Here is a 22,206-nt window from a genome sequence, read left to right on the forward strand (position 1 = left end):
TAAGAAACAGGATGAATAAAACAGACACAGGTGGGATTAAAACAGAGGTTTTAACACAGCACTACCAAAGGTTGAGTGGGACTCCCTGCTGGTTCCCCAACATTGAAGGGCCCCAAATAAGTCTGCTCTATTTATCCTAGTTAGGAGAAAATTTAAAAGTCTGAAGGTAGAAATGACAATGAGAAATTTAAGCAGCAATCAAATGGGGCAGTGACTAGGCAGATTAATCAAGATAAAGACTGACAAATGGCCCAAAACCCCTTGGTTCAATCCCTAGCTGGGGACCCAAAGACTTTTGTACAAGAGTGAGTAAAATGGTCAGGAGTGGAGAAGAGAAGTTTCCCTTGAGCTGTGTTACCAAAGTCCACTAGTGAAGGCCTGATGTGTGCTACAATTAGACTGAAAGAAAGTAAAAATATAATGGTTGATAGGATTATGAAAGTTGACACTTCCCCTACCTAGTATTACAAAACCAAAACCCATTGATGAAGTCTCAATGGGGGCTACAGTGAGGAGCATAAGCGATGATGGAATTACAGTATAAGTGTGTAGGAGACTTGGTGTGTTTGAACTGGTTTCATGTGAAGTGACGGTGTTTTTTTTCACCTGATTATATTTTGGGGATGGACACTGTATCTCACTGGGGAACGTTTCCCTTATCTAGTATTGTAAAACAGAAGGGATGGAAAGCCACCCTTCAAGCATTATTAACTGGACATGCTCTATGGAACCAGTAAGATTGTCTGAGCCTGCAGTGTGGAATAGAAGTTGGAGTGCTGGTAGGGACAAAACTCTCTGTGCCACAGCCCTATGTGGAACGTAGACTGAGGCTTATGGCAAAAATCTGTGAGTGCCTCCCAGCAATGACTACTTGAACTTCAAACTACAGAATTTCCATTTGAGGGGTGTTTACTACCTAGCCACTGGACATTATTAATTGAAGCTACTCATATGACTAAAGGACATAAAATGATACTGAAATGTGAAATACCCAAAACGTCTGGGATGATGGAGAAACACCCTAATAGGGATGGCAGTGCCTGGAAGAGTTCCACCATAATGGAAACGGTTTATACAGGAACATGCTGTCTGGGGAATACAGGGAGGAGACTAACAAGCTCGGTGTCTCTTTTCCTCTAGGACAGATTTTGGAGTCACCCGAGAAGCTGCCGGGACCGACTGCCATGTAGACAGTGCCCTATGAACAGCTCTTAACTGACCAACCAAGAGCTTCTTCGTTTATGGGTAGCAGTTCCAAGGTGGATGGATAACATACTATTTGGAAGTCCACTGCTCTGACTGAGGAAGGTAAAAACAAATCAGACAGGCAAGGCTGAACTGCATGCTGTTTTCCCAGCAGTGATGAAAGAATTGAACAGTGATATAATCTCCTATCTTCTGTTTTTTACTGAGTCATGGGCAGTGGTCAATGGCCTGGCCATATGGTCAGGCAGGAGGGCAATGGAAACCTGGCCTATTAAAAGGATACCCACATGGCACACACAACCCTGTGGAAATCACTGTGGGAACTGGAGGGATGCATTAAACTAGAACATGCTGATGCCCATCAGAAGAACTCCTTTCCAGGCTTGGAAGGTGAATGGAATCAACAATCAGATATCCCCCTGCTCTCTCTCAAGACGGCCACCTGGGTCCATGAAGTGAGTGAATATGGGGTTAGTGCAGCAATGCAGAGATGGGCTGAATCTAGACCCATTCTTCTTGTACACTCTGAGTCACAAAATGCCAATAAAAACTGTTCTGTCGACCAGCAAAAAAGACAGAGACTGCAGATGGCTATGTGGCAGATTTCCTGTTAGGAAGGCCCTGAACATAGCAAGTTAGTTGGTAGCCCTGGGGGACTACAAACGGTTCTTTACACGTAGAGACAGTGACTCTAGGCGGGGCTTTTCTTACCAGTGGTAGAGGCAAATGCTCAGTTACAGTTTCTGGTTCAGCACTCTATATTGTTGCTGTTTTTAACACCTTTATTGTAACTATGTTTTTAATCTTTGTTACAACTCCTAAGGGCCTATAGGGCAAGATGTGCCTTCACTCCATCTGAAAAAATGGGGCTAACAGTGATTGCTGCTATATGGGCTGGTGGTAAAGACAGCCCACCTGTTCTGCACCTATGTAACCTTAACTTATCTGAATAGAAGTGGATGAGGGGAAGGCACCTACTAGCCTAGTATTGCTGTCTATAATCTAGACCAGCACAGTTGCTGAATCTAATGTCCCTTCCAAAGGTGGAGAAGTTTGGATATGAATGGAGAAAGGGAAAAAAGGAAAAAAAAAAAAAGCTCAGAGCAAGAGATGATACCATCTCTTAGCTCTATTATACTACATGCCAGAAAGGGTGAAGCCATATACTGTATCTCTGACACCCCTCCTGCTGTTTTTTTAAATTGAAGTATAGTTGGTTTACAATGTTGGGTTAGTTTCAGGTATACAGCAAAATGATTCATTTATACATATGTATGTACAGATCTATTCTTTTTCAGATTCTTTTTCATTATAGACTACTATGAGATATTGAATACTGTATAACACAGGAAACTGTAAGTCCTTATTATCTACTTTTTATATAGTAGTGTGTATTTGTTAACCCCAAACTCCTGATTTATCTCCTTGCCCCACACTGCCACTATCCCCTTTGGTAACCAAAAGTTTGCTTTCTATGTCTGAGTCTATTTCTGTTTTCTAAATAAGTTCATTTGTACCTTTTTTTTTTTTTTTACATATAAGTGATATGTATTTGTCTTTCTCTGTCTGACTTACATAGTATAATCTCTAAGTCCATCCATGTTGCTGCAAAATGACATTATTTCATTCTTTTTAATGGCTGAGCAATATTCCATTGTATATATGTACACCACATCTTCTTTATCCAGTCATCTGTTGATGAACATACGTTGATTCCATGTCTTGGCAATTGTAAATAGTGCTGCTGTGAACATAGGGGTGTACGTATCTTTTCAAATTAGAGTTTTTGCCTCTTCTAGGTATATGCCCACGAGTTGGATTGCAGGATCATATGATAGCTCTATTTTTAGTTTTTTTATGGACCCTCTCTATACTGTTCTCCATACATTCGGATTCCCTTTTCTCCACACCCTCTCCAGCATTTATTATTTGTATACTTCTTGATGATGGCCATTCTGACTGGTGGGAGGTGATAACCTCATTGTGGTTTTGATTTGCATTTCTCTAATAATTATTGATGTTGAGCATCTTTTCATGTGCCTGTTGGTCATCTGTATGTCTTCTTTGAAGAAAAGTCTCTGGGTCTTCTGCCCATTTTTTGATTGGGTTGTTTTTTTGTGGTAGAGTTTTATGAGCTGTTTGTATATTTTGGAGATTAATCCCTGTTGGTTGCTTCCTTTGCAAATATTTTCTCCCATTCTGCAGGTTGTCTTTTCATTTTTTTCATTGTTTCCTTTGCTGTGCAAAAGCTTTTAAGGTTTAATTAGGTCCCATTTGTTTAGTTTTGCTTTTATTTCCATTACTCTGGGAGACGTATCCAAAAAATATCGCTGTGATTTATGTCAGAGTCTTCTGCCTATGTGTTCCTCTAAGAGTTTTATAGTATCCAGTGTTACATTTAGGTCTTTAATCCACGTTTGAGTTTATTTTTGTACATGATGTTAGAGAATGTTCTAATTTCATTCTTTTACATGTAGCTGTCTACTTTTTCCAGCACCACTTATTGAAGAGACTATCTTTTCTCCATTGTATATCCTTATCTCCTTTGCTGTAGATAAACCGACACACCTGTGGTCAATTAATTTCCAGACTTTCTATCCTGTTACATTAAATCTGTGTATTTTGTGCCAGTACCATACTGTTTTTGATGACTAGCTTTGTGGCATAGTCTGAAGTCAGGGAGTGTGATTCCTCCAGCTTCATTCTTAAGATTGTTTTGGCTATTAGGGGTCTTTTGGTTTCCAGCCAAATTTTAAAATTATTTGTTCTAGTTCTGTGAAAAATGCCCTTGGTAATTTGATAGGGATTGCACTGAATCTGTAGATTGCCTCAGGTAGTATGGTCATTTTAACAATATTGATTCTTCTATCCAAAACCATGGTATCTTTCCATTTGTTTGTGTCGTCTTCAATTTCTTTCATCAGTCTTAAACAGTTTTTGGAGTACAGGTCTTTTGCCTCCTTACATAGGTTGATCCCTAGGTATCTTATTCATTTTGATGTGAATGGTAAATGGGATTGCTTCATTAATTTCTTCCTTAATTTCTCTTTCTGAAACTTAAGAAAACAATTTTCCACTCCTGCTTTTGAAACCTGCAAACCCATGTGCCCTCATGCTGGGAGACTTTCTCATGATATGACAATGTACTAAATAGTTATTAATGACAAACTGGGATGCCAAGTATCATTTAACATTTATGACTGTTTTACTATAGGGGATACATGTTCAAAGACCAGGGAGTGGATTGTGATATTTTGATTTATAAAATATAAAGGATAGGGTTTAGACAGTTTCTTGGTTGGTGAAGGTGTGGAGATTTGGAGAGAGTGGAGCACTAGGAGAGGGTATGGAAGCTCCACCTCCTTTCTCCATAGCTTGCCCTATGCATCTCTTCCATCTGGCTGCTGCTGACTTATATCCTTTTATAATAAACCTGTGATCTAGGGTGAAGTGGGTTTCCTGCATTCTGTGAGCTACTCTAGCAAATGAGAATCTCTGATTTCCTCTGATATACAGCCAGTCAGTCAGAAGTTCAGGTAACAACCTGGCCTTGTGATTGGAAAGGAGGGGTGCAGGCAGTCTTGTCGGACTGAGCCCTTAACCGTGTCAGAATTGAGTTGAATTATAGGATATCCAGCTGTTCCTAAGAACTGCTAGGTGGCATGGGGAAAACTACCCCCCCACACACACTTTAATGTTCTAATAAATACATTTCAAACTTTTATTAGTTTTACTGTTTACTTAAGTGATACTGACTGTATTATAATTTATTTTTTGGTTAGGTTACAAGCTAGTCTCACAGAATAAAATGGAAAACTTTCTACCTCTATGCATGAGAATCACGTATTCTTTGAATACCTTGTAGACCTCACAAGACCATTAAAACTCAGTGATATTTTTGGAGCCAGGTGAAACGCTTGCATCAAAAGGCTTCACTAAGATAATTAGGTTAAATCATATGAAACTGCCAAAATTTGACTGGTTTTGACTTCAATGAGCAATTTTGTATGGTTCAACCTAATGGTTATAAACTGCCATTGTTGATTCAAGGATATTTTCCTAGAAAATCAACCGTTTTCTGTAATTTTTCTAAATTATTGTATAATAGTACAATATATATATTGTACAATTGTATAATTGTACAATCTTTTAATCACCTTCACATTGGAGTGAGTTTAATAGTACCATGTATAAAAATGTCTTCAACTTCTGAAGAGAAATTTTGGTAAAATTATGGTATAAGTAAGTAAAGGTTCAATAAACTTAAAAATTCCAAGCATAAATTCTTATTCCCCATCTAACCTGTAAACCCCTAAGAAGGCCACAGGTTGCTTTCAGGGGCTCTGTAAACATGTGAGCCAAATTTATATGTGAGTGCATACATCATACATGCATGCTTTTGGGGGAGAACCCAGTAGCTTTAGCAAATTCTCAAATACCTGAAGTCCCAAATAACTTTAGAGAGTTTTGAAATGACATTTAACAAGGTACATACATAAAAATGTGATGGAAATTCTATTAAATGGAAGACAGGAAAAATACCATTTCATTCTATTTCATTTAAGGATTAAAAGTACATAAAAATATAGAAGGAATGAAAACCATTTTATATTAATGCTAACATTCTTCTGGAAACTATGTGGATAGGTAGACATTTTTCAACAAACCGAAAAGACACGTGACTTTCATCCAAGGTTTGTAAACTTCTAAATGTGTTTCTACATGTTTTTAGAGATGAACAAACTAAAGAGGAAGATGAGGACAATAGAATAACAGGAGAAAATAAAATGTGAGATAAAGGAGACAGTTAATGAAAGGTGAACACAAATTTTTTTTCCAATCACAAGGTAGTGAACACAATCATAAAAAGAGGAAAACAATGAGAAAAAGAGCATTAACCATGTAATGGCTTACCTTGACAACGACCGCTGGAAAACGAAAGTAGGGAGGTACTGAAACAACATGGAAGGAATAGAAAATTGAAAAGCAAAGAGAAGGCTAAAAGGAAAGAGTGAAGCAAAACAATGAAAAATCTTATTTTGAAAACAGTATTTCAGGTTTCTCTGAAGCATAATGAAAAAGAAAAGGATAAAACTAACCTGTTGTACAAATTCCAAGGGTACTGGTGTGGCCTGTGTAAATGCTTCTAGATGAATACCATGCACAGGGTCTTCAACTATCAGACAGCCAATGTCAAACCATCTGCAACAGAATGTACGAGTTTCACATTGTGTATGTGCTAAATGAGTTATGGTGAATAGATAAAGTACTAACATTCCGATAAAACATTACCAGATTGACTAGAAAAACATTTCCTTGAAATTTTCAATAGGACAATCTATAAAACAACATCTAAAATTACCCTGTTGGCTTAATTCAGAGAAGGAAAAAAAACAAAAAATAACTGAAATTACTCATCATGGAAAGTTCCTTTTCTTGCTAAGATTTGGAGAAAAGAATGGCAATTAGGGGTGCTCAAATATGCAACAGATAAATCTACTCATTTGAAAATTCAAATAACATCATAATTTAAAATGTCACTTGCTAAAATATGGGAAAATTTATATTACCAACTCTATAATTAATATATAGCCAAGTTGCAAAGTTACTATAAAAATAAACTCATTCAGGAAACAATAAATCCTCTCCTCATTCCTGATAATTCCTTCTAATCACACTTTCTGAACTGTTCACAACGAATCTGTTTGAAAACAGCCTCATGAAATCAAGAAAACTTTCTTCAATTTAAAGATACACGTAAAAAGTCATAGTTAAAAACTGACTTAGGTGAGGTCATCTGTAACATCACTAGCATTTTAACTAGCCAGAATCAGGAAATCATGAGTTTAAATAAGATACAGAGCAAGAAAATTTTAAAATATACAGATTAAAGTGCGATGAAATACAATATGATTAGGAAACTTATTTACATATTCAAAGAAACAACAAAACAATATGTAGAATAACTTTTGAGTTTATAATGTCTGTAGTATTCACATCCTAAAATTTTCCTTTAAATTAAGAACCTTAAATAGTTATTTTATTTATTATATGAATCATTATTTTAAATAATTTATTTGGTATATGATGAATCAGTGTTTTATTTTATATGATTTGTGTATTATGCAGATGGCAGAGAATAACTGTAGTGACTAAGCTTCCAGGCACAGCACGGACGTCCTGACAAGCAGCAACCCTGAAGGTACGAGCAGTCTCCCCTACAATGCCGGTGATCACACGAGAAAAACTCCCCTTCCTCTGCAAACTACTGTCACGCTCCCGAGCGTGTCAACCTGGATATTCCATCCTTCTCAACTCAAATCTAAACTGCCGTCACTGTCATGCCCACCGAGACCTCTTCCATTTCCCTGACTAGTGCTATTGGCTGAGGAAACGCTGTCTTCTCCCTCCTTCCTCCTGTCCTTCCACCCCACTCCCACTCCCCACCCAGCGGGAGGAAAAGTGGTGGTCTCCACTGTTCACACTCAAGGACAATTGCTAAAGAATGCTCTCCTTCTCCTCACCCTCTCCATGCGGTTGGGGAAATAAGACAGACTCGACCAATCCCATATGGAAGCTACTTAGACTTAAAAAAGGCTTAAGAATGGTGGTTCCAAGACATTTAGATTTCATGTAGCAGAAAAAAAATCAAAATAGCACCTGAGGAGCTGACACAGGTATGCCAATTTGTATTTTATCAAAGAAAGACCATCCACTACCACCAGTCACTTCACAGAAGGACATTTTAACCCATTTCACACATAACCCTTGGTTTTAGAACTTGATAGGTTAATCTCAGAATAAGGACAATTCATGTTTACACAGGTTATTTTTCCATTTTGGTATAAAACATGCTAATTTCCCTCATGTAGCATGAACTGATGCAAAGTTTATCACAAATAGCTAGGTCTATACTGGCTTTACTATTAGGAGGCAAACACCAATGGTCTTTTCTTGACTCAGTTATAAGCATGTATTTTCCTATCTTCTGTGCATTTATTTTTCATAGGAACACCACAGAGAGAAGGAGCCAAAGCAAACGATCAAGTGTTTTGGGTCACGGGTTTGCTGTTTGTTCTCATGTCCTTCCTCTCGTCCCCTTCTGTATCTTAATATTACAGCCTTTTCACCCTCTCCTCCTTAAACCATACTGGAAACCATCCACAGACTTCCTAATACCAATTACTATTCCTAATCTCCCTTATTTGCTAGTCTTCTGCTCAAAGAAAGGTAGGAAAAATAGCACATCTAGGTATGATGGAGCAGTTGATGGCAGACCAATGCTCCCAATGAAAAGCTGGATGAGTATACAAGTCATATCTAATGGCATCCAAGAGCTGTAGAAGCAAGGAAGACAAAATGGAGTAACATTCTGGACAGGGACAACCTTTCAAAGGTATGCTGAAGACTTTCAGCTGACCCTAAGCACAACCCAGCCTGGACTCAGGTCAGTCTATCTAAAGCGCACCGAACTGCTACCCCTTCCACGCGCCTCACTACTCTGTTTACTAGAGGGAAGAGTGAACCTTCTCAAAATTACCTCAGGACTCTCGAGTTTCTTATAAACAATGCCTGGCTTTCCAAGATTATGAGGCATCCACAAAGACAGCACCTTATCGTCACACCAAAAGGAGGCTAAAAGAGGCCCACACACTGGATTCAGTAGACAAAGATCTTAAAATAAATATGACTCATATTCAAGGAAAGAGAGAGGTAAAGATAGTCGAAATAGAAAATATAGGTATTCAAATCTACTTTTTAAAAAAAATCAATGTATGGGCTACACAGCAGAAGAATCAGAGTGAGGAAGTAGGGGAAAGAGGGGACTGACCAAATGAGAGCTCTGAGGCACAGTCAGGAGGTGACAAGCATGTATTTATAGTCCTAGAAAGAGAAGAGAGAAAATGGGCCAGAAGCCAATTCTGAAGATCCAATGGCCAAGAACTTTCCAAAACTGACGAAAGACATAAAATCCAATCAAAGAAAGAATCAAGCTCAGGGAATCCACAAAAATTCAATACCTAAGCAAACACACACCCCTGTACCTACCATACGAAACTGCAAAAGTAAAATGACAGAAAAAATCCTAAATGCAAAATGCAGCTAAACAATACATTCTCTTCACAGAAACGAGCTGGATAGCTGATGTAACAGAAATGATGGAAGCCAGAAAACAGTACAACAGCATCTTTAAAGTACTGAAAGAAAAGATCTGCCAATCCAGACTTCTACATCCAGAAAAAAACACCCTGTGAAAATAAAGGTGCTTTAAAGGCTCTTTCAGACAAAAGCTGAGAGAACAACTGGCTAAAGTCTTCCATCACAATGTATATAGTACCAAAAGATGCTCTTTAGGCAGAATGAAAATGATCCCAGACAGAAAAACCAAAAATGCAGGAAAGAATTCAGAGAATAAATATAAGTGAATAGAGTGTACAGAAATATTGTATGAAATATATACACAATTAAGATACTTACTTAATACTGCAAAAGATGAAGGGGGTAAATGGTATTGAAAGTAGTTCAGTATTATCAAAGTCATAATTTTTATTAAAACATAATACATGGAAAAAGGCACAATGGAATCTCTAAGGTAGCCCTTAAGTGAATATTTCAGTTTCCCCCTCTGTTAACCTTTTAATATTCATCATCACTGGATGGTTGCTTACATAGAAAGTTCAAACTTCCCAACCTAGCAATCAAAGCTCTTCAAGCTACTTTGATTTCCTATCTAACAGTGTTCAGCCAAGCTGATAAAATCACTGACCCCAGAATACATCTTAATCATCTTCACACTTTTCCTCCATGCAGAATGTCCCAGCTATTCTTTTCTACTTAACCAAATTTTACCTACTCTTCAAAATTCAGCTCAAGTCCCAATCATTCATGGATCTTATCTGACACCATCTCCACATCAAGTTAATTCCATTGAAAATGTACATTTTAATGTACAGCCCACGTGCAGCAACGAAGACCCAATGCAGCCAAGAATTTAAAAAATAAGAAAATATGTTCCTCTACTGACTGACGGGTGTTTGGTGATACCTATCAGTGTGAAAAGATATTTAAAAAAAAAAAAAAGATGAATTATGTTGCTGGAGGGTTTTTCCAAACTAAATAGACGAGAGGTAGTGTTCAACAGAACTCAAACCTAGTGACTGCCTGCAGGCCCTCTTGCCATACCTTCCATTACTCTGAATGACTGTGTAAATGATTGTTGCTGGAGGTCAACATCCAAGCCAATAACTAAATCACTGTATCATATGTAATTGATTATTAACACAATCTTAGCATGCAGGGAACACAATGTCCATTTTATAATTAAAAAGGAGAAACGAGCAGAAATGTGAGCTGAGCTACACAGGTCACATAGCTAGTTAGATGACAGAGCTAGACCAGAACGTAATTTTCTCTCTGGTTCTAAAATAGGATACATTTTTTTACTAGATGTTCAGTGTAAGCAATCATACTTTGCTCCTAAGAGAAACATAATAAGCCTCTTACTGAACCATTATACGCCAACAAACTGGACAACCTAGAAGAAATGCATAAATTTCTAAAAGCACACAACCTGAATCAAAAGAAACAGAAAATCTTAACAAATGGATTACTTGTAAGGAGACCGAATCAGTAATCAAAAACCTCCCAACACACAAAAGTCCAGAACCAGATGGTGTCACTGGTGAATTCTACCAAAGATTTAGAGAAGAATTAATACCAATCTTTCTCAAACTCTTCCAAAAAATAGAAGATGAGACACACTTCCAAACTCATTTTACAAGGCCAGCATTACCCTGATACCAAACCCAGACAAGGACACTACACAGAAGAAAATTAAAGGCCCAATATCCCTGAAAAACAGAGATGTAAAAATCCTCAGTGAAATACTAGCAAACCGGATTCTACAATGCATTAAAAGGATCTATACCATAATCAAGTGGGCCAGGGATGCAAGGATGGTTCAAAATGTGCCAATAACGCAATGTGCTACACCACATTAACAAAATGAAAGATAAAATCATACGATCATGTCAACAGAGCTATAAAAAGTATTGGACAAAATTCGACACCCATTAATGACAAAATCTCTCAACAGAGTGGCTACAGAAGGAACATACCTCAACATAATCAAAGTCATATATGGCAAGCCCATAGCTAATATGCTCAACAGTGAAAAGCTAAAAAGCTTTTACCTCTAAGATCAAGACAAGAATACTCACTCTTCCCACTTTTATTCAGCATGGTATTGGAAGTCCTAGTCAGAGTAATTAGGCAACAAAAAAAATGCATCCAAATCAGAAAGGAAGAAGTAAAACTGTCACTATTTGCACATGACATATTATATACAGAAAAACCTAAAGCTACCACCAAAAAACTGTTAAAACTAGTAAATTCAGTAAAGTTGCAGGATACAAATTCAATACCCCCAAATTTGTTGTATTTCTATACACTAACAGCAAACTATCAGAAGAAAAAAATTTTAAATACCATTTACAATTACATCAAAAAGAATAAAATAGTTAGGAATATATTTAACCAAGCAGGTGAAAGTTGTCTACTCTGAAAACTATAAGACTGATGAAAGAAACTAAAGAAGACACAAATAAATGGAAATATATTCCATGCCCATGGACTAGCAGAATGAACATTGTTAAAATGTTCCTATTACCCAAAGGAAGCTACAGACTCAATGCAATCCCTATCAAAATTCCAGTATTTTCCACAGAAATAGAACAAACAATCCTAAAATTTGTATGCAACCACAAGACCCTGAAGAGCCAAAGCAAATCTTGAGAAAGCAGAGCAAAGCTGGAGGCAATATGCTCCCTGATGTCAAATTATAATACGTAGCAACAGTAATCAAAACAGTATGGTACTTGCATAAAAAACAAAAATATAGATCAATGCAATAGAGTCCAGAAATAAACCCATGCATTTATGGCCAATTAGTTTATGACAAAACAGCCAGGAATATGCAATAGGGAAAGGACAGTCTCTTCAATAAATGGTGTTGAGAAAACTGGACCACAATTTCACACCAGAGATAAAAATTAATCAAAATGGATTAAATACTTGAGCATAGCATCTGAAACCATAAAAAACTAGAAGAAAACACAGGCAGTAAGCTCCTTGATATCTGTTGTGGCAATGATGTTTTTTGGGTTTGACACCAAAAGCAAATGCAACAAAATCAAAAACAAGTGGGACTACATTAAACTAAAAAGTTTCTGCACAGCAAAGGAAACTATCAACAAAACGAAAAGGAAACCTACCAAATGACAGACAATACCTGCAAATCATATATCTGATATGGGGCTAATATCCAAAATATATAAAGAACTCATACTAATCAACAGCAAAAACCGAACAATCCAATAAAAAAATGGGGAGAAGATCTGATTAGCCTCCTTTTCCAAAGAAGACATACAGATGGCCATACGTGAAAAGGTGCTCAACATCACTAATCCTCCAGGGAAATGCTAATCAAAACCACAATAAGATAACACCTCACACTGTTAGAACGGCTATTATACAAAAACAAGAAATAAGTGTTCACGAAGAGGTGGAGAAAAGGGAACCCTTGTGCACTGTTGGTGGGACTATAAATTGGTACAACCACTATGGAAAACAGTATGGAGGTTCCTCACAAACTGAACAACCAAATAATCCATAAAGTTCACTTCTGGGTAGTTATCCAAAGGAAACGAAAATACTAACTCAACAAGACATATGCATCCCCCTGTTCACTACAGCATTATTTCCAACAACCGAGGCATGGAAGCAACTTAAATGTCTGCTGATGATAAAGAAAATGTGATTTATATACACACTCACACATAAATATGTATGTATATATACAATGAAATATTATTCCATTGAAAAGGAAGGAAAACCTTGCCATTTGCAGCAACGTGTATGGACACTGAAGTCATTAAGCTAAGCGAAGTAAGTCAAATAGAGAAAGACAAATACTGTATGATCTCACATGTGGGGGGGAAGCAAACTCACAGATACAAAGGACAGATTGGTGGATGCAGAGGCAGGGGTGGGAGGGGGAGTAAAATGGATAAAGGGGATTAAAAGGTACAAACTTCCAGTTGTCATGAGAATATAATGTACAGCATGGTGACTATAGTTAATAATACTTTTTGTACATTTGAAAGTCGCTAAGAGAATAGATTTTGTCTTGTAAGTTCTCTAAAAAAATTATAACTATGTTAAAAAAAAAATCCTCTTACTTGTCAGGAAGCAATTCTGCAATGAAGTTTTCTACTGACACAGCAGTCTGTTTTTCATGGATCACTCCAGTTCGACGCAAGCTATCTATCCGTTCCTGGGCACCCTGAAACAGTGTACATTAGAAACTATTTTAAATTATTCGGTTTTAAACATACTAATTTATGACTGTATAAGTAATATGCATATACATTTATACACAAACACATATACACTCACTGTAAACATGAGAACAATACAGAAGCACAGAGAGTAAAAAGTGAAAAAGCCCCACTGTATTCCCCTCAGTATTAAGAGTCTGCAGTGCATCTTCCGAATTATTCCTATATGCATTATTATTTTGGTTGCTATCATGAAATGGGTAATTTTTATATTACGTGTTCTAATTGGTTATTACTAATAAAAGGAAACTGTGCTTTTTAATGTTGATCTGGCAAGAGGCCATCTTACTAAATAAAAATCATTTATCAATTCTAGTAGTTTTTTAGTTGATTCTCTCTTGAATTTTTCTAGGCAGGCAATCATATCAATAGCAAATATGTTTTTTCTCTTTCTTCTGATTCCTTTTATATATAGCCTTTAAAGTTTGCACCAAAATAACAGTTATTTTAACTTCAAATGTATGCATTACATCAAAGCTTATTCAAGAAAATTAGTACCATTTACGAAACAAAATTGAGGGGCTGAGAACACTAAATAGATAACTCAAAATCATGAATTAAATATATACTTATGGCAGAAAACTAAAAGCTGGAATAATGAGGACAAGGTTGTTGTTTACTACTTTTATTTGAATCACTTCATAAAAGTGATCATGAATGATATGATGAGAATGTGTTCAAAAAGCAAGATAAAGCTATTTCTGAATAAAACTAGTCATGGATAATACCCCTATTTTTATCATGAACAGCAGAGCTAAGCAGTGAATGAGATTAAGGGGTCAATTCTTCTTCAAATGAAAATGAAGAAAGCTAAGATACTTCTAGAGACAACTAAATTTATTTCAGAGACAACTAAAGAAGTGACAACTGCATGAGAACATGTAGGCCAATCTGTCATTAGCTTATAAACATGAAAGATGAAAGAAGATATGAGTTAAACTACAATAAAGTCAAGCTGTATTTTTGCTTACTCTTGTATCTCTGGTACCTAGCATAGTGTCTAACCTAATAGGCAGCCAGTGAGAACTTACTACATGAAAAAGTGAACATGGGAAAAACTAAGGGCTTCTGAAGGCCTATATGGCTAATATTAGGAATCTAAAGAGTGTAAATATGGCATCACCAAATCTAATCGTGCACGAGGAGGTCACTGTTGAATCTGAAAGAAAATACAATAGCTAAGATGAACCTAATTCTTTGTACTGGATAATGTAAATCTGTTCCGAAATTTGGGAGGAGTAAAATAATTCCCTCCTCCCAAAAGGTAGTTATGTCTAATCTTTTACTATAAAGAAGTTTAAATAAGTGTTAATTCAGTAAAAAACTATTAGGGGATTAGTGGGATGTTTAGAGATTCATTCGCAACTCTTCAAAGGTGCTATCTCAGCTACACATTACAACAAAATATTCCTAGATTTTATGCTCCCAGGAAACAGAAACTAAGTTGGTTCATTTTTTTACTATCCTACAGCACAGGGCTTTATACTTCATAGGGTTCACAAAATATTGAACTGAAATTAATTAGCACCTATAAAAGATAGGACAATGAGTTAGGTAGACAAGTGTAATGCTTGTTTTTATGGAATCCAGAAGAGGGGGTAAATCAGCCTCTTTCCTCCTCTGACCACAACATTACTTAAGTGTGGCATCTTTTGGCGTCACAGAGACACTTTGATATTAGTCACTACCAATGTTTTGAGACGGGAATTTTAACTTTATTTTTCAGCAGTGTAGGGCACCAAAAATTAGGTAGTTTAGAGGCCACACTGAAGTAACTGTCTCAGAACTGAAGTAAGATGCAGAAATGCCTCTAGAGCTTATACTGTACTCTGAGAGCTTATACTAAGCAACTTGGTTCAGATAATCAAAATTCCATGCTTCTTCAAAAATTCTTACAGATATTAACTACATTTTTCTTGACTATAAGCTATAAAACAATGGTCAGAAATATAATTGGCTTTTCAGTAAAATTAATACTTGGCATTGGAGAAGTTTCAGAAGCTTCCTAACTTTAATTACAGCTGATTTATTTCCTTAAACAATTTCATATGTTTAAAGGAAAACTTAAGTTTAGTCAAAAAAGACATTCACTTCAAATAAAATCTGATGGGGAGAAAAAAATCTGGGTTGAAATTTTAATATTCTATATTATTTTCTTTTTGTTAGTTCCCTCTACTGTTTCTGAAAAAAAACAAACCGTTGGGAAAATTACAAATCACTTTCCTATATGTATCAGTTTCAATGAATTTTAATTTTAAGCTTGTATTAAAGATTGTAGAAAAGGAACACTTTTCTAAATTTGAAGGGCAAAAACCAATACTAAAACAAATCTGTCAAATACTAATAAAATCACAATATAAACTGAACTATTAATATTCAGAAAATAAGACTTTTCTTAGAGAAAAAAAATCTCCATCAGCCTTTCAAGTTCAGTTTATACCGATCTGAAGTGTCTTTATGCAATGATATTTAACATAAAATATTTAAGACTCATGTTTTAAAAACCATGAAATTCTGAGTTATGTTCCCAAAATCATGTGGTGATCTACCATCAGAAACTATGAATGACAACCCTATCAGTTTTTTTGAGAATTAGAAACCACAGGACTTGCAAGAAGATTTTACGGTGTCATTATGCCATTTGCATCCTTAACATCTAAAACATTATTCTGAATTGTCCCTTCATATGACACTCAGGAGCATTTTAGGTTCCGAGGCAATCAGTGGGTGAGCGGTATATCTTTATTTTCTAATGGGAGAGGTCAGAGCTTATGAAGAGGAGATGAGAAAGGAGATGGCACGTTGCCTCCATTACAAGTATGTATTCAGGCAGAAAATTTTAGGAAAGCATACATACGGAAGTTGAGGAAGGAGAAGCTGAGTTCCTGAAAACTATCTGGGTCTACCTGGACCTTGTAAAATCTTTGCATGTCACCAGAGGTACTTATACACAAGTCTGAAGACCACTGTTTGATGGTAAAGGTACTATCAAAGTATAGCAACAGGTGGGCAGCTAGAGCTCTGTTAAAGGGAAAAATCTCTATTCTCATATGGCTGACATGTTGTTAAACCAAAATTCAAAACAGATCCCAGGAAACATCTTCTGCATTAGACTGCTTACTTGAGGAAATAAATTATTAATTTAAAAAGTTTACCCTAGCAGTTTTAATTCTATTGTTTGGGGTTTTATACCAAGATATCTCAATAGGACTGCTAGATATTCATTTTAAAGAACATGAAGCACTATTCTAAAACTTTATATCTATAAACGAAACAAAGATCTCTGCTCTTGTAGAACTTAACTCTAGTGGGGAAAAGGCATTAAAAAGTAAGAATAACATCAACGTAAACTATATGGTAAATCAGCAGATGCTGGCTGCTATAGGAGAAAGATCAAAGGAGGGCTAGAGGGATCAGGAGTGCAGGGCAGGTAGGTGCAGACTGCAGTACTGAACAGGGCGGTCAGGACAGGCCCCACTGTGGAGGGAAGATGTTAGTGAAGACTTGAAGGAGGTCAGGGAGTCAACCAAGTAGATATCTGAGGAAAGAGTGGCTCAGCGAGAGCTGTGAAAAGGCTGTGAGAAGAGAGCAGCCTGTCAGACAAGCGCAAAGACCTGCAAGGAGGCCAATGTGGCTGGCGTGGAGTGAGCAAGGGGGAAGACCAGAAAAAAGCAGAAGGCCGCTGGTGCAGCCACTGTGGAGAACAGCATGGAGGTTTCCTAAAAAACAAAAATAGAGCTGCCATATGATCCAGCAGTCCCACTCCTGGGCACATGCCTGGAAAAGATGAAAACTCTAGTTTGAAAAGATACATGCACCCCACTGTTCACAGCAGCACTATTTATAATAGCTCATGGAAGCAAACTAAGTGTCCATGGACAGATGAATGGATAAAGAAGATGTGGTGTGTATATACGATGGAATATTACTCAGCCATAAAAAAGAATGAAATCATGCCATTTGCAGCAACATGGATGGACCTAAAGTTGATCACACTAAGTGAAGTAAATCAGAGAAAGACAAATATTTTATGATATTACTTATATGTGGAATCTAAAAAGATAGTACAAATGAACTTATTTACAAAACTGAAATAGATTCACAGACATAGAAAACAAACTTACAGTTACCAAAGAAAAAAGGGTGGGGGGTATAAATTAGGAATTTGAGATTAACAGATACACACTACTACATATAAAAGATAAACAACAAGGACCAACTGTTGTACAAGGAACTACTGTTGTACAACAAGGAACTATACTCAGTATCCTGTAATAACCTATAAAGCAAAAGAATCTGAGAAAGATATATATATATACACACACACACACACACACACACACACATATATATATATGGTATAACTGAATCACTCTGCTGTACACCTGAAACACTGAAAATCAACTATACTTCAATTAAAAAAAAAAAAAATAGAAGGCCAGTTCAGCCTGGCCATGTGGGGCTGTGGAAGCCTTGGTAAGGAATTTGGATTTTACACTCAGTGAAATATAAAGTTCTGAAAAGAACAGTGAAATGGTTTGATCTTGTGTGTTGAAAGAAATACCCTGGCTAGTCTGTTGAGGATAACATATAGGGCCACAAGGGGAGAAACGGGATGACTTGTTAGGAGGTGAACCCAAGATTCCAGCAAGGCTTTGTGGTGGCTTCACCTAGGGTGGGAGCAATGGAGACAGTGACAAGCAGTCAGATGCTGGATGTATTCTGAAGGTACAGTGAACAAGATTTCTTGATGAACTGGACATGAATAACGAGAGAAGTCAAGGATGAATCCAAGGTTTCTCATCTGAGAAAATGGAAGGACAGAGCCATCATCAATTGAGATGGAGAAAGCTGCGGCGGGGGACAGGTTGGAAGGAAAGAAAAGCAGTTGAGTACTAGAAATGCTAAGTTTGAGACATTCAAGTAAAGGTATTAAAAAGGCAACGTTAGGGGTTCCCTGGTGGTGCAGTGGTTGAGAGTCCGCCTGCCGATGCAGGGGACACGGGTTCGTGCCCCGGTCTGGGAAGATCCCACATGCCACGCAGCGGTTGGGCCCGTGAGCCATGGTCGCTGAGCCTGTGCGTCTGGAGCCTGTGCTCCGCAACAGGAGAGGCCACAACAGTGAGAGGCCCGCATACCGCAAAAAAAAAAAAAAAAAAAAAAAAAAAAACGCAACTTCTATATTAACCTAGTTTACATGAGAGGTCTCTGCTCGAAACTGTCAGCACACAGCTGGTATTCAAAGCTGTGTGACTGGCTGAGATCACCGAGAGAGCGAACGTAGATGAAGGGAAGGAGACCATCAGGAGGTTGGGGAGAAAAGGAGCCAGCAAAGGAAGCACAGAGGAATTTGTCAGGCAGGGAAGAAACCAAGTGTGGCATCCCCAAAGGCGAGCGTAAAAGACATTACAGAGGAGTCTCAAAGCCAGTGGTAGGTCAAACAAGATGCACAACATTGGCGACCTTGAAAGCATTTTCAGTGGAGGGCTGAGGGTGAGAGCCTGGCTGGGGTGGGTGTAAGAGACTGAAGAGAAGAACTAGAGAGAAAACTGTTGGCAACTCTCTGCAAGTTTTGCTGCAAAACGAAGTGAAAACCTAGGGTTGGAGGTGATGGGGAAAGTAAGGTAAAAAAATTTGTTAAGGTTTTCTTTAGTTTATTTTTGTTTTTTAAGGTGGGAGCAGTATTTACATGCTGATGAACTGTTCATTTGTTTTTGCATGTTTGTATACTGATGGTAAAAAGTATATGAGAGGGAGGGCAGAACTCTTGGAACTTTAGCACTCAGCATGCAAGAGGGGGCCAGGTCTACTATGGTAATGGGATTGGCTTGTGTATGTGACAATTTTTTTAATGGTAACAGTCCAGAAGATAAAGTGTACGATATTCAAGTGGTGGTGTGAGTATGCAAGTGTGTGAAATTTGTTTTCAAAATAAGCCATTCTATTATCTGCCACTATTACACAGGGATTATATAGGTATCTATAGACTTAATCACAAGGTCTTCTTCCCTCACTACCAAAAACTATGGCAGTGTCTTCCTTTGGTGAGTGCATTACCACTGGTAATGTAATTTAATAGGTCTCTATATGCTGATGAGACCTTGGCACACTCTGGTTATATACAGGCTTTGTGCCTATAACATGCCAGCTAGTGGGGTCTCTAAGGCAAGGTAGTTAAAAGGACAGGGAAAGGGAAGACTCAAAGAAAGTAAGTTAAGAAAACTTTCTGGATGAGCACCGAGTCCCCTCATCAAGTACTGGGTTGGCCAAAAACCTCGTTCGGGTTTTTCCGTAACAGAAAATACAAGGGAAAAGGGGGACTTTGTCAGGTGTATTTACAACCTGTTTACTAGAACCCCATTACTACTCTGGAAACTTCCAAATATATGAGAATCCCATAAACCATGAAGAAATACATAAAGTGTAAAGTATTATTAATAGTGATAGTAATAAAAAGCTTACGGGATTCAAGGGATATTATAATTTCAGTAATGGATTTAAACTTTAATACTGGGTTAAGAAGATGTCTTTCAGGACTAAAACTGCTCTCTTTCTGTGCTCTTGGCATGTGGTTCCTCCCCTCCCCCGATAATCAAAACCTACTTTAGGTTTCTTTAAATTAAAACTCCACTGTATCTTCCTAACACTACAGAATTGTCTAATTAAAAACCAAATCAATATTTCAGTACGTAAAAACTCAAAAGCTCCATATAGACCATAGGATTATCATCAGAAATTTTAAAAAGTGAACTGCAAGCTACTGTATCCTGAAAAAGATGCTCTATTACTCACTTTTAATCCAGCTGCATAGCCCACTGGTTGTGGGGCAATGCTGGACTGCCCAGCTTCCCCTATCACCACAGCTAAGCCAAAGACCTCCTGGAAGGCATCTCGGACAGCGGCAACTTTTACTTCTTTATTTGAGGTCACTACAATGTCCAGTTCACCTCCAGATTCTACAAAGACCAGAAGAAAATTTTAATTCCAAATTAAAATAATGAAATTCTCATAATTACTACCATGCATTAACATTTTACTACATAATTACTCTTAACCTGGCAAAACAATGCAAGCTATAGATTACCTTTTTATTGGCTGAGGAAACTGAGGCTGATAAGGTCTCACCCAAGGTAACACAGCTACTCAGCAATGATGTCAGGACTCAAATCTAGGTCTGTATCTTTTCACTACACTGCCTGATGCAAGCAGACACATTTCACCCTGTCATCTAATGGCATCTTACTCTGAGATTTCTCAAGAAAGCTATTTGTACTGTGAAATATTTTGCCCTAGAAACAATGCTTTTCCTCAGTTAAGTATCTTTTGGAACAGCTGAAAATATTTTCCAAATATCTGGGCTTTTATTATGGATTTCTTTTTTCCTGATTGAAACAATGTTCCACAGATCCCATCTTTACTGGAATTTCTTAAATTATTAAAACCTAAAAGCAAGGGTTACCATAGGAAAGAAGAGGAAGACTATATGTTTTCCTTTTTTTTTTTATTTCTCCATGTGGGACATATCTCTTAACCCTATCTAGCTAAGTACTGTTCCATTAGGCTTCAGCTCAAAAAGCTTTTCGGTTTTTTGTGATGACTCATGCCACTTTTAATGATTATAAAGGGAGAGCTAATCAAAACAATGTTGAAACTGTGTTAAAGTCCATTTCTAATAGTTCTTGTGCTTTCTTGATACATTTGAAATTGTTATGGTGATTTCTAAAATATTTATATAAAAACATGGTAAGTTTTACTAGAGTTTTGTTAGATCCAAATGGTCTCGTTTTTGCTGCCTGTCAATAGCTTTTTCACACTCAGTATTACTGCTTTTTATAGGTGATGAAGATTATATGTTATTATATCTTCTAATAATAGAAATTTTATTTTGTATCTTTCTCTCCCCGTTTTATTTTCCTTTTTCTGGATGTCATGCAGAGTACCGGCCTGAGAAAAGTCTTTGGTTTGAGTCCTGATTTTATCACTTACTAGCTTCGGTACCTTGGGGAAGTCACTGAGCTTGTTTCCTCACAGAAAAATTCCTGCCACCTCACAGGGCTTGCTCTAAGGATTAAATAAGGTAATTGATTTCACCATCTAACACAGTACCCATTAAAACAACAAGAGCTCCAAAAATACTAATTGCTTTCTTTTTCTCACTAAAAATAAGAGCTTGTGAAGAGAAGAACATATATACTGCATTATGTCAAACTTGATTATTATGAATATATGAAATCAGTATATATGGTAGGGGACAATTTCTAAACCCTGGCAATTACAAACACAGAGAACAATACAGCGGAGTTAATTCTTTGATTCAGTTTTCCACTTAAAGGGAAGCAAAGAAGCTAAGTGTTAGCTCCACCAAGTTGTGTAACCTAGGATAATAATAAAGCTCTCTGAACACAAGTTCCTCATCTAAAACTTGAGAAAAATAACACTAGCTTGCAGAGCTCTTATGGGAATTAGTATCTGGCAGATCAAGCATTTAATAAATGGTACTTATCATTATTAAGTCTTGCCCTTTGACATTTACTAGACAATTACCAACAGACTCAAGACTTAGAAAGCTACTGACTTTTTATTGCTACTGAAAATCTCTGTT

At 37.1% G+C, this 22,206-nt stretch overlaps 1 protein-coding gene across 2 annotated transcripts in view; it reads right to left on the reverse strand.

The window, feature by feature from the left end:
• The window catches only part of PRRC1 (proline rich coiled-coil 1), a 41,983-nt gene that overhangs the window by 7,674 nt on the left and 12,103 nt on the right, over window positions 1-22,206 (reverse strand). For both annotated transcript variants that reach the window (XM_024757180.1, XM_024757179.1), the window contains exons 6-8: window positions 20,397-20,560; window positions 13,446-13,549; window positions 6,306-6,408 (exon numbers count right to left, since the gene is read on the reverse strand). In XM_024757180.1, the coding sequence (XP_024612948.1) occupies window positions 6,306-6,408; window positions 13,446-13,549; window positions 20,397-20,560 (371 nt within the window). The remainder of the gene's footprint in view (window positions 1-6,305; window positions 6,409-13,445; window positions 13,550-20,396; window positions 20,561-22,206) is intronic.

The sequence above is a fragment of the Neophocaena asiaeorientalis genome, unplaced genomic scaffold (assembly GCF_003031525.2).
Source record: "Neophocaena asiaeorientalis asiaeorientalis breed wild unplaced genomic scaffold, Neophocaena_asiaeorientalis_V1.1 scaffold149, whole genome shotgun sequence".
Lineage (NCBI taxonomy): Eukaryota > Metazoa > Chordata > Mammalia > Artiodactyla > Phocoenidae > Neophocaena > Neophocaena asiaeorientalis.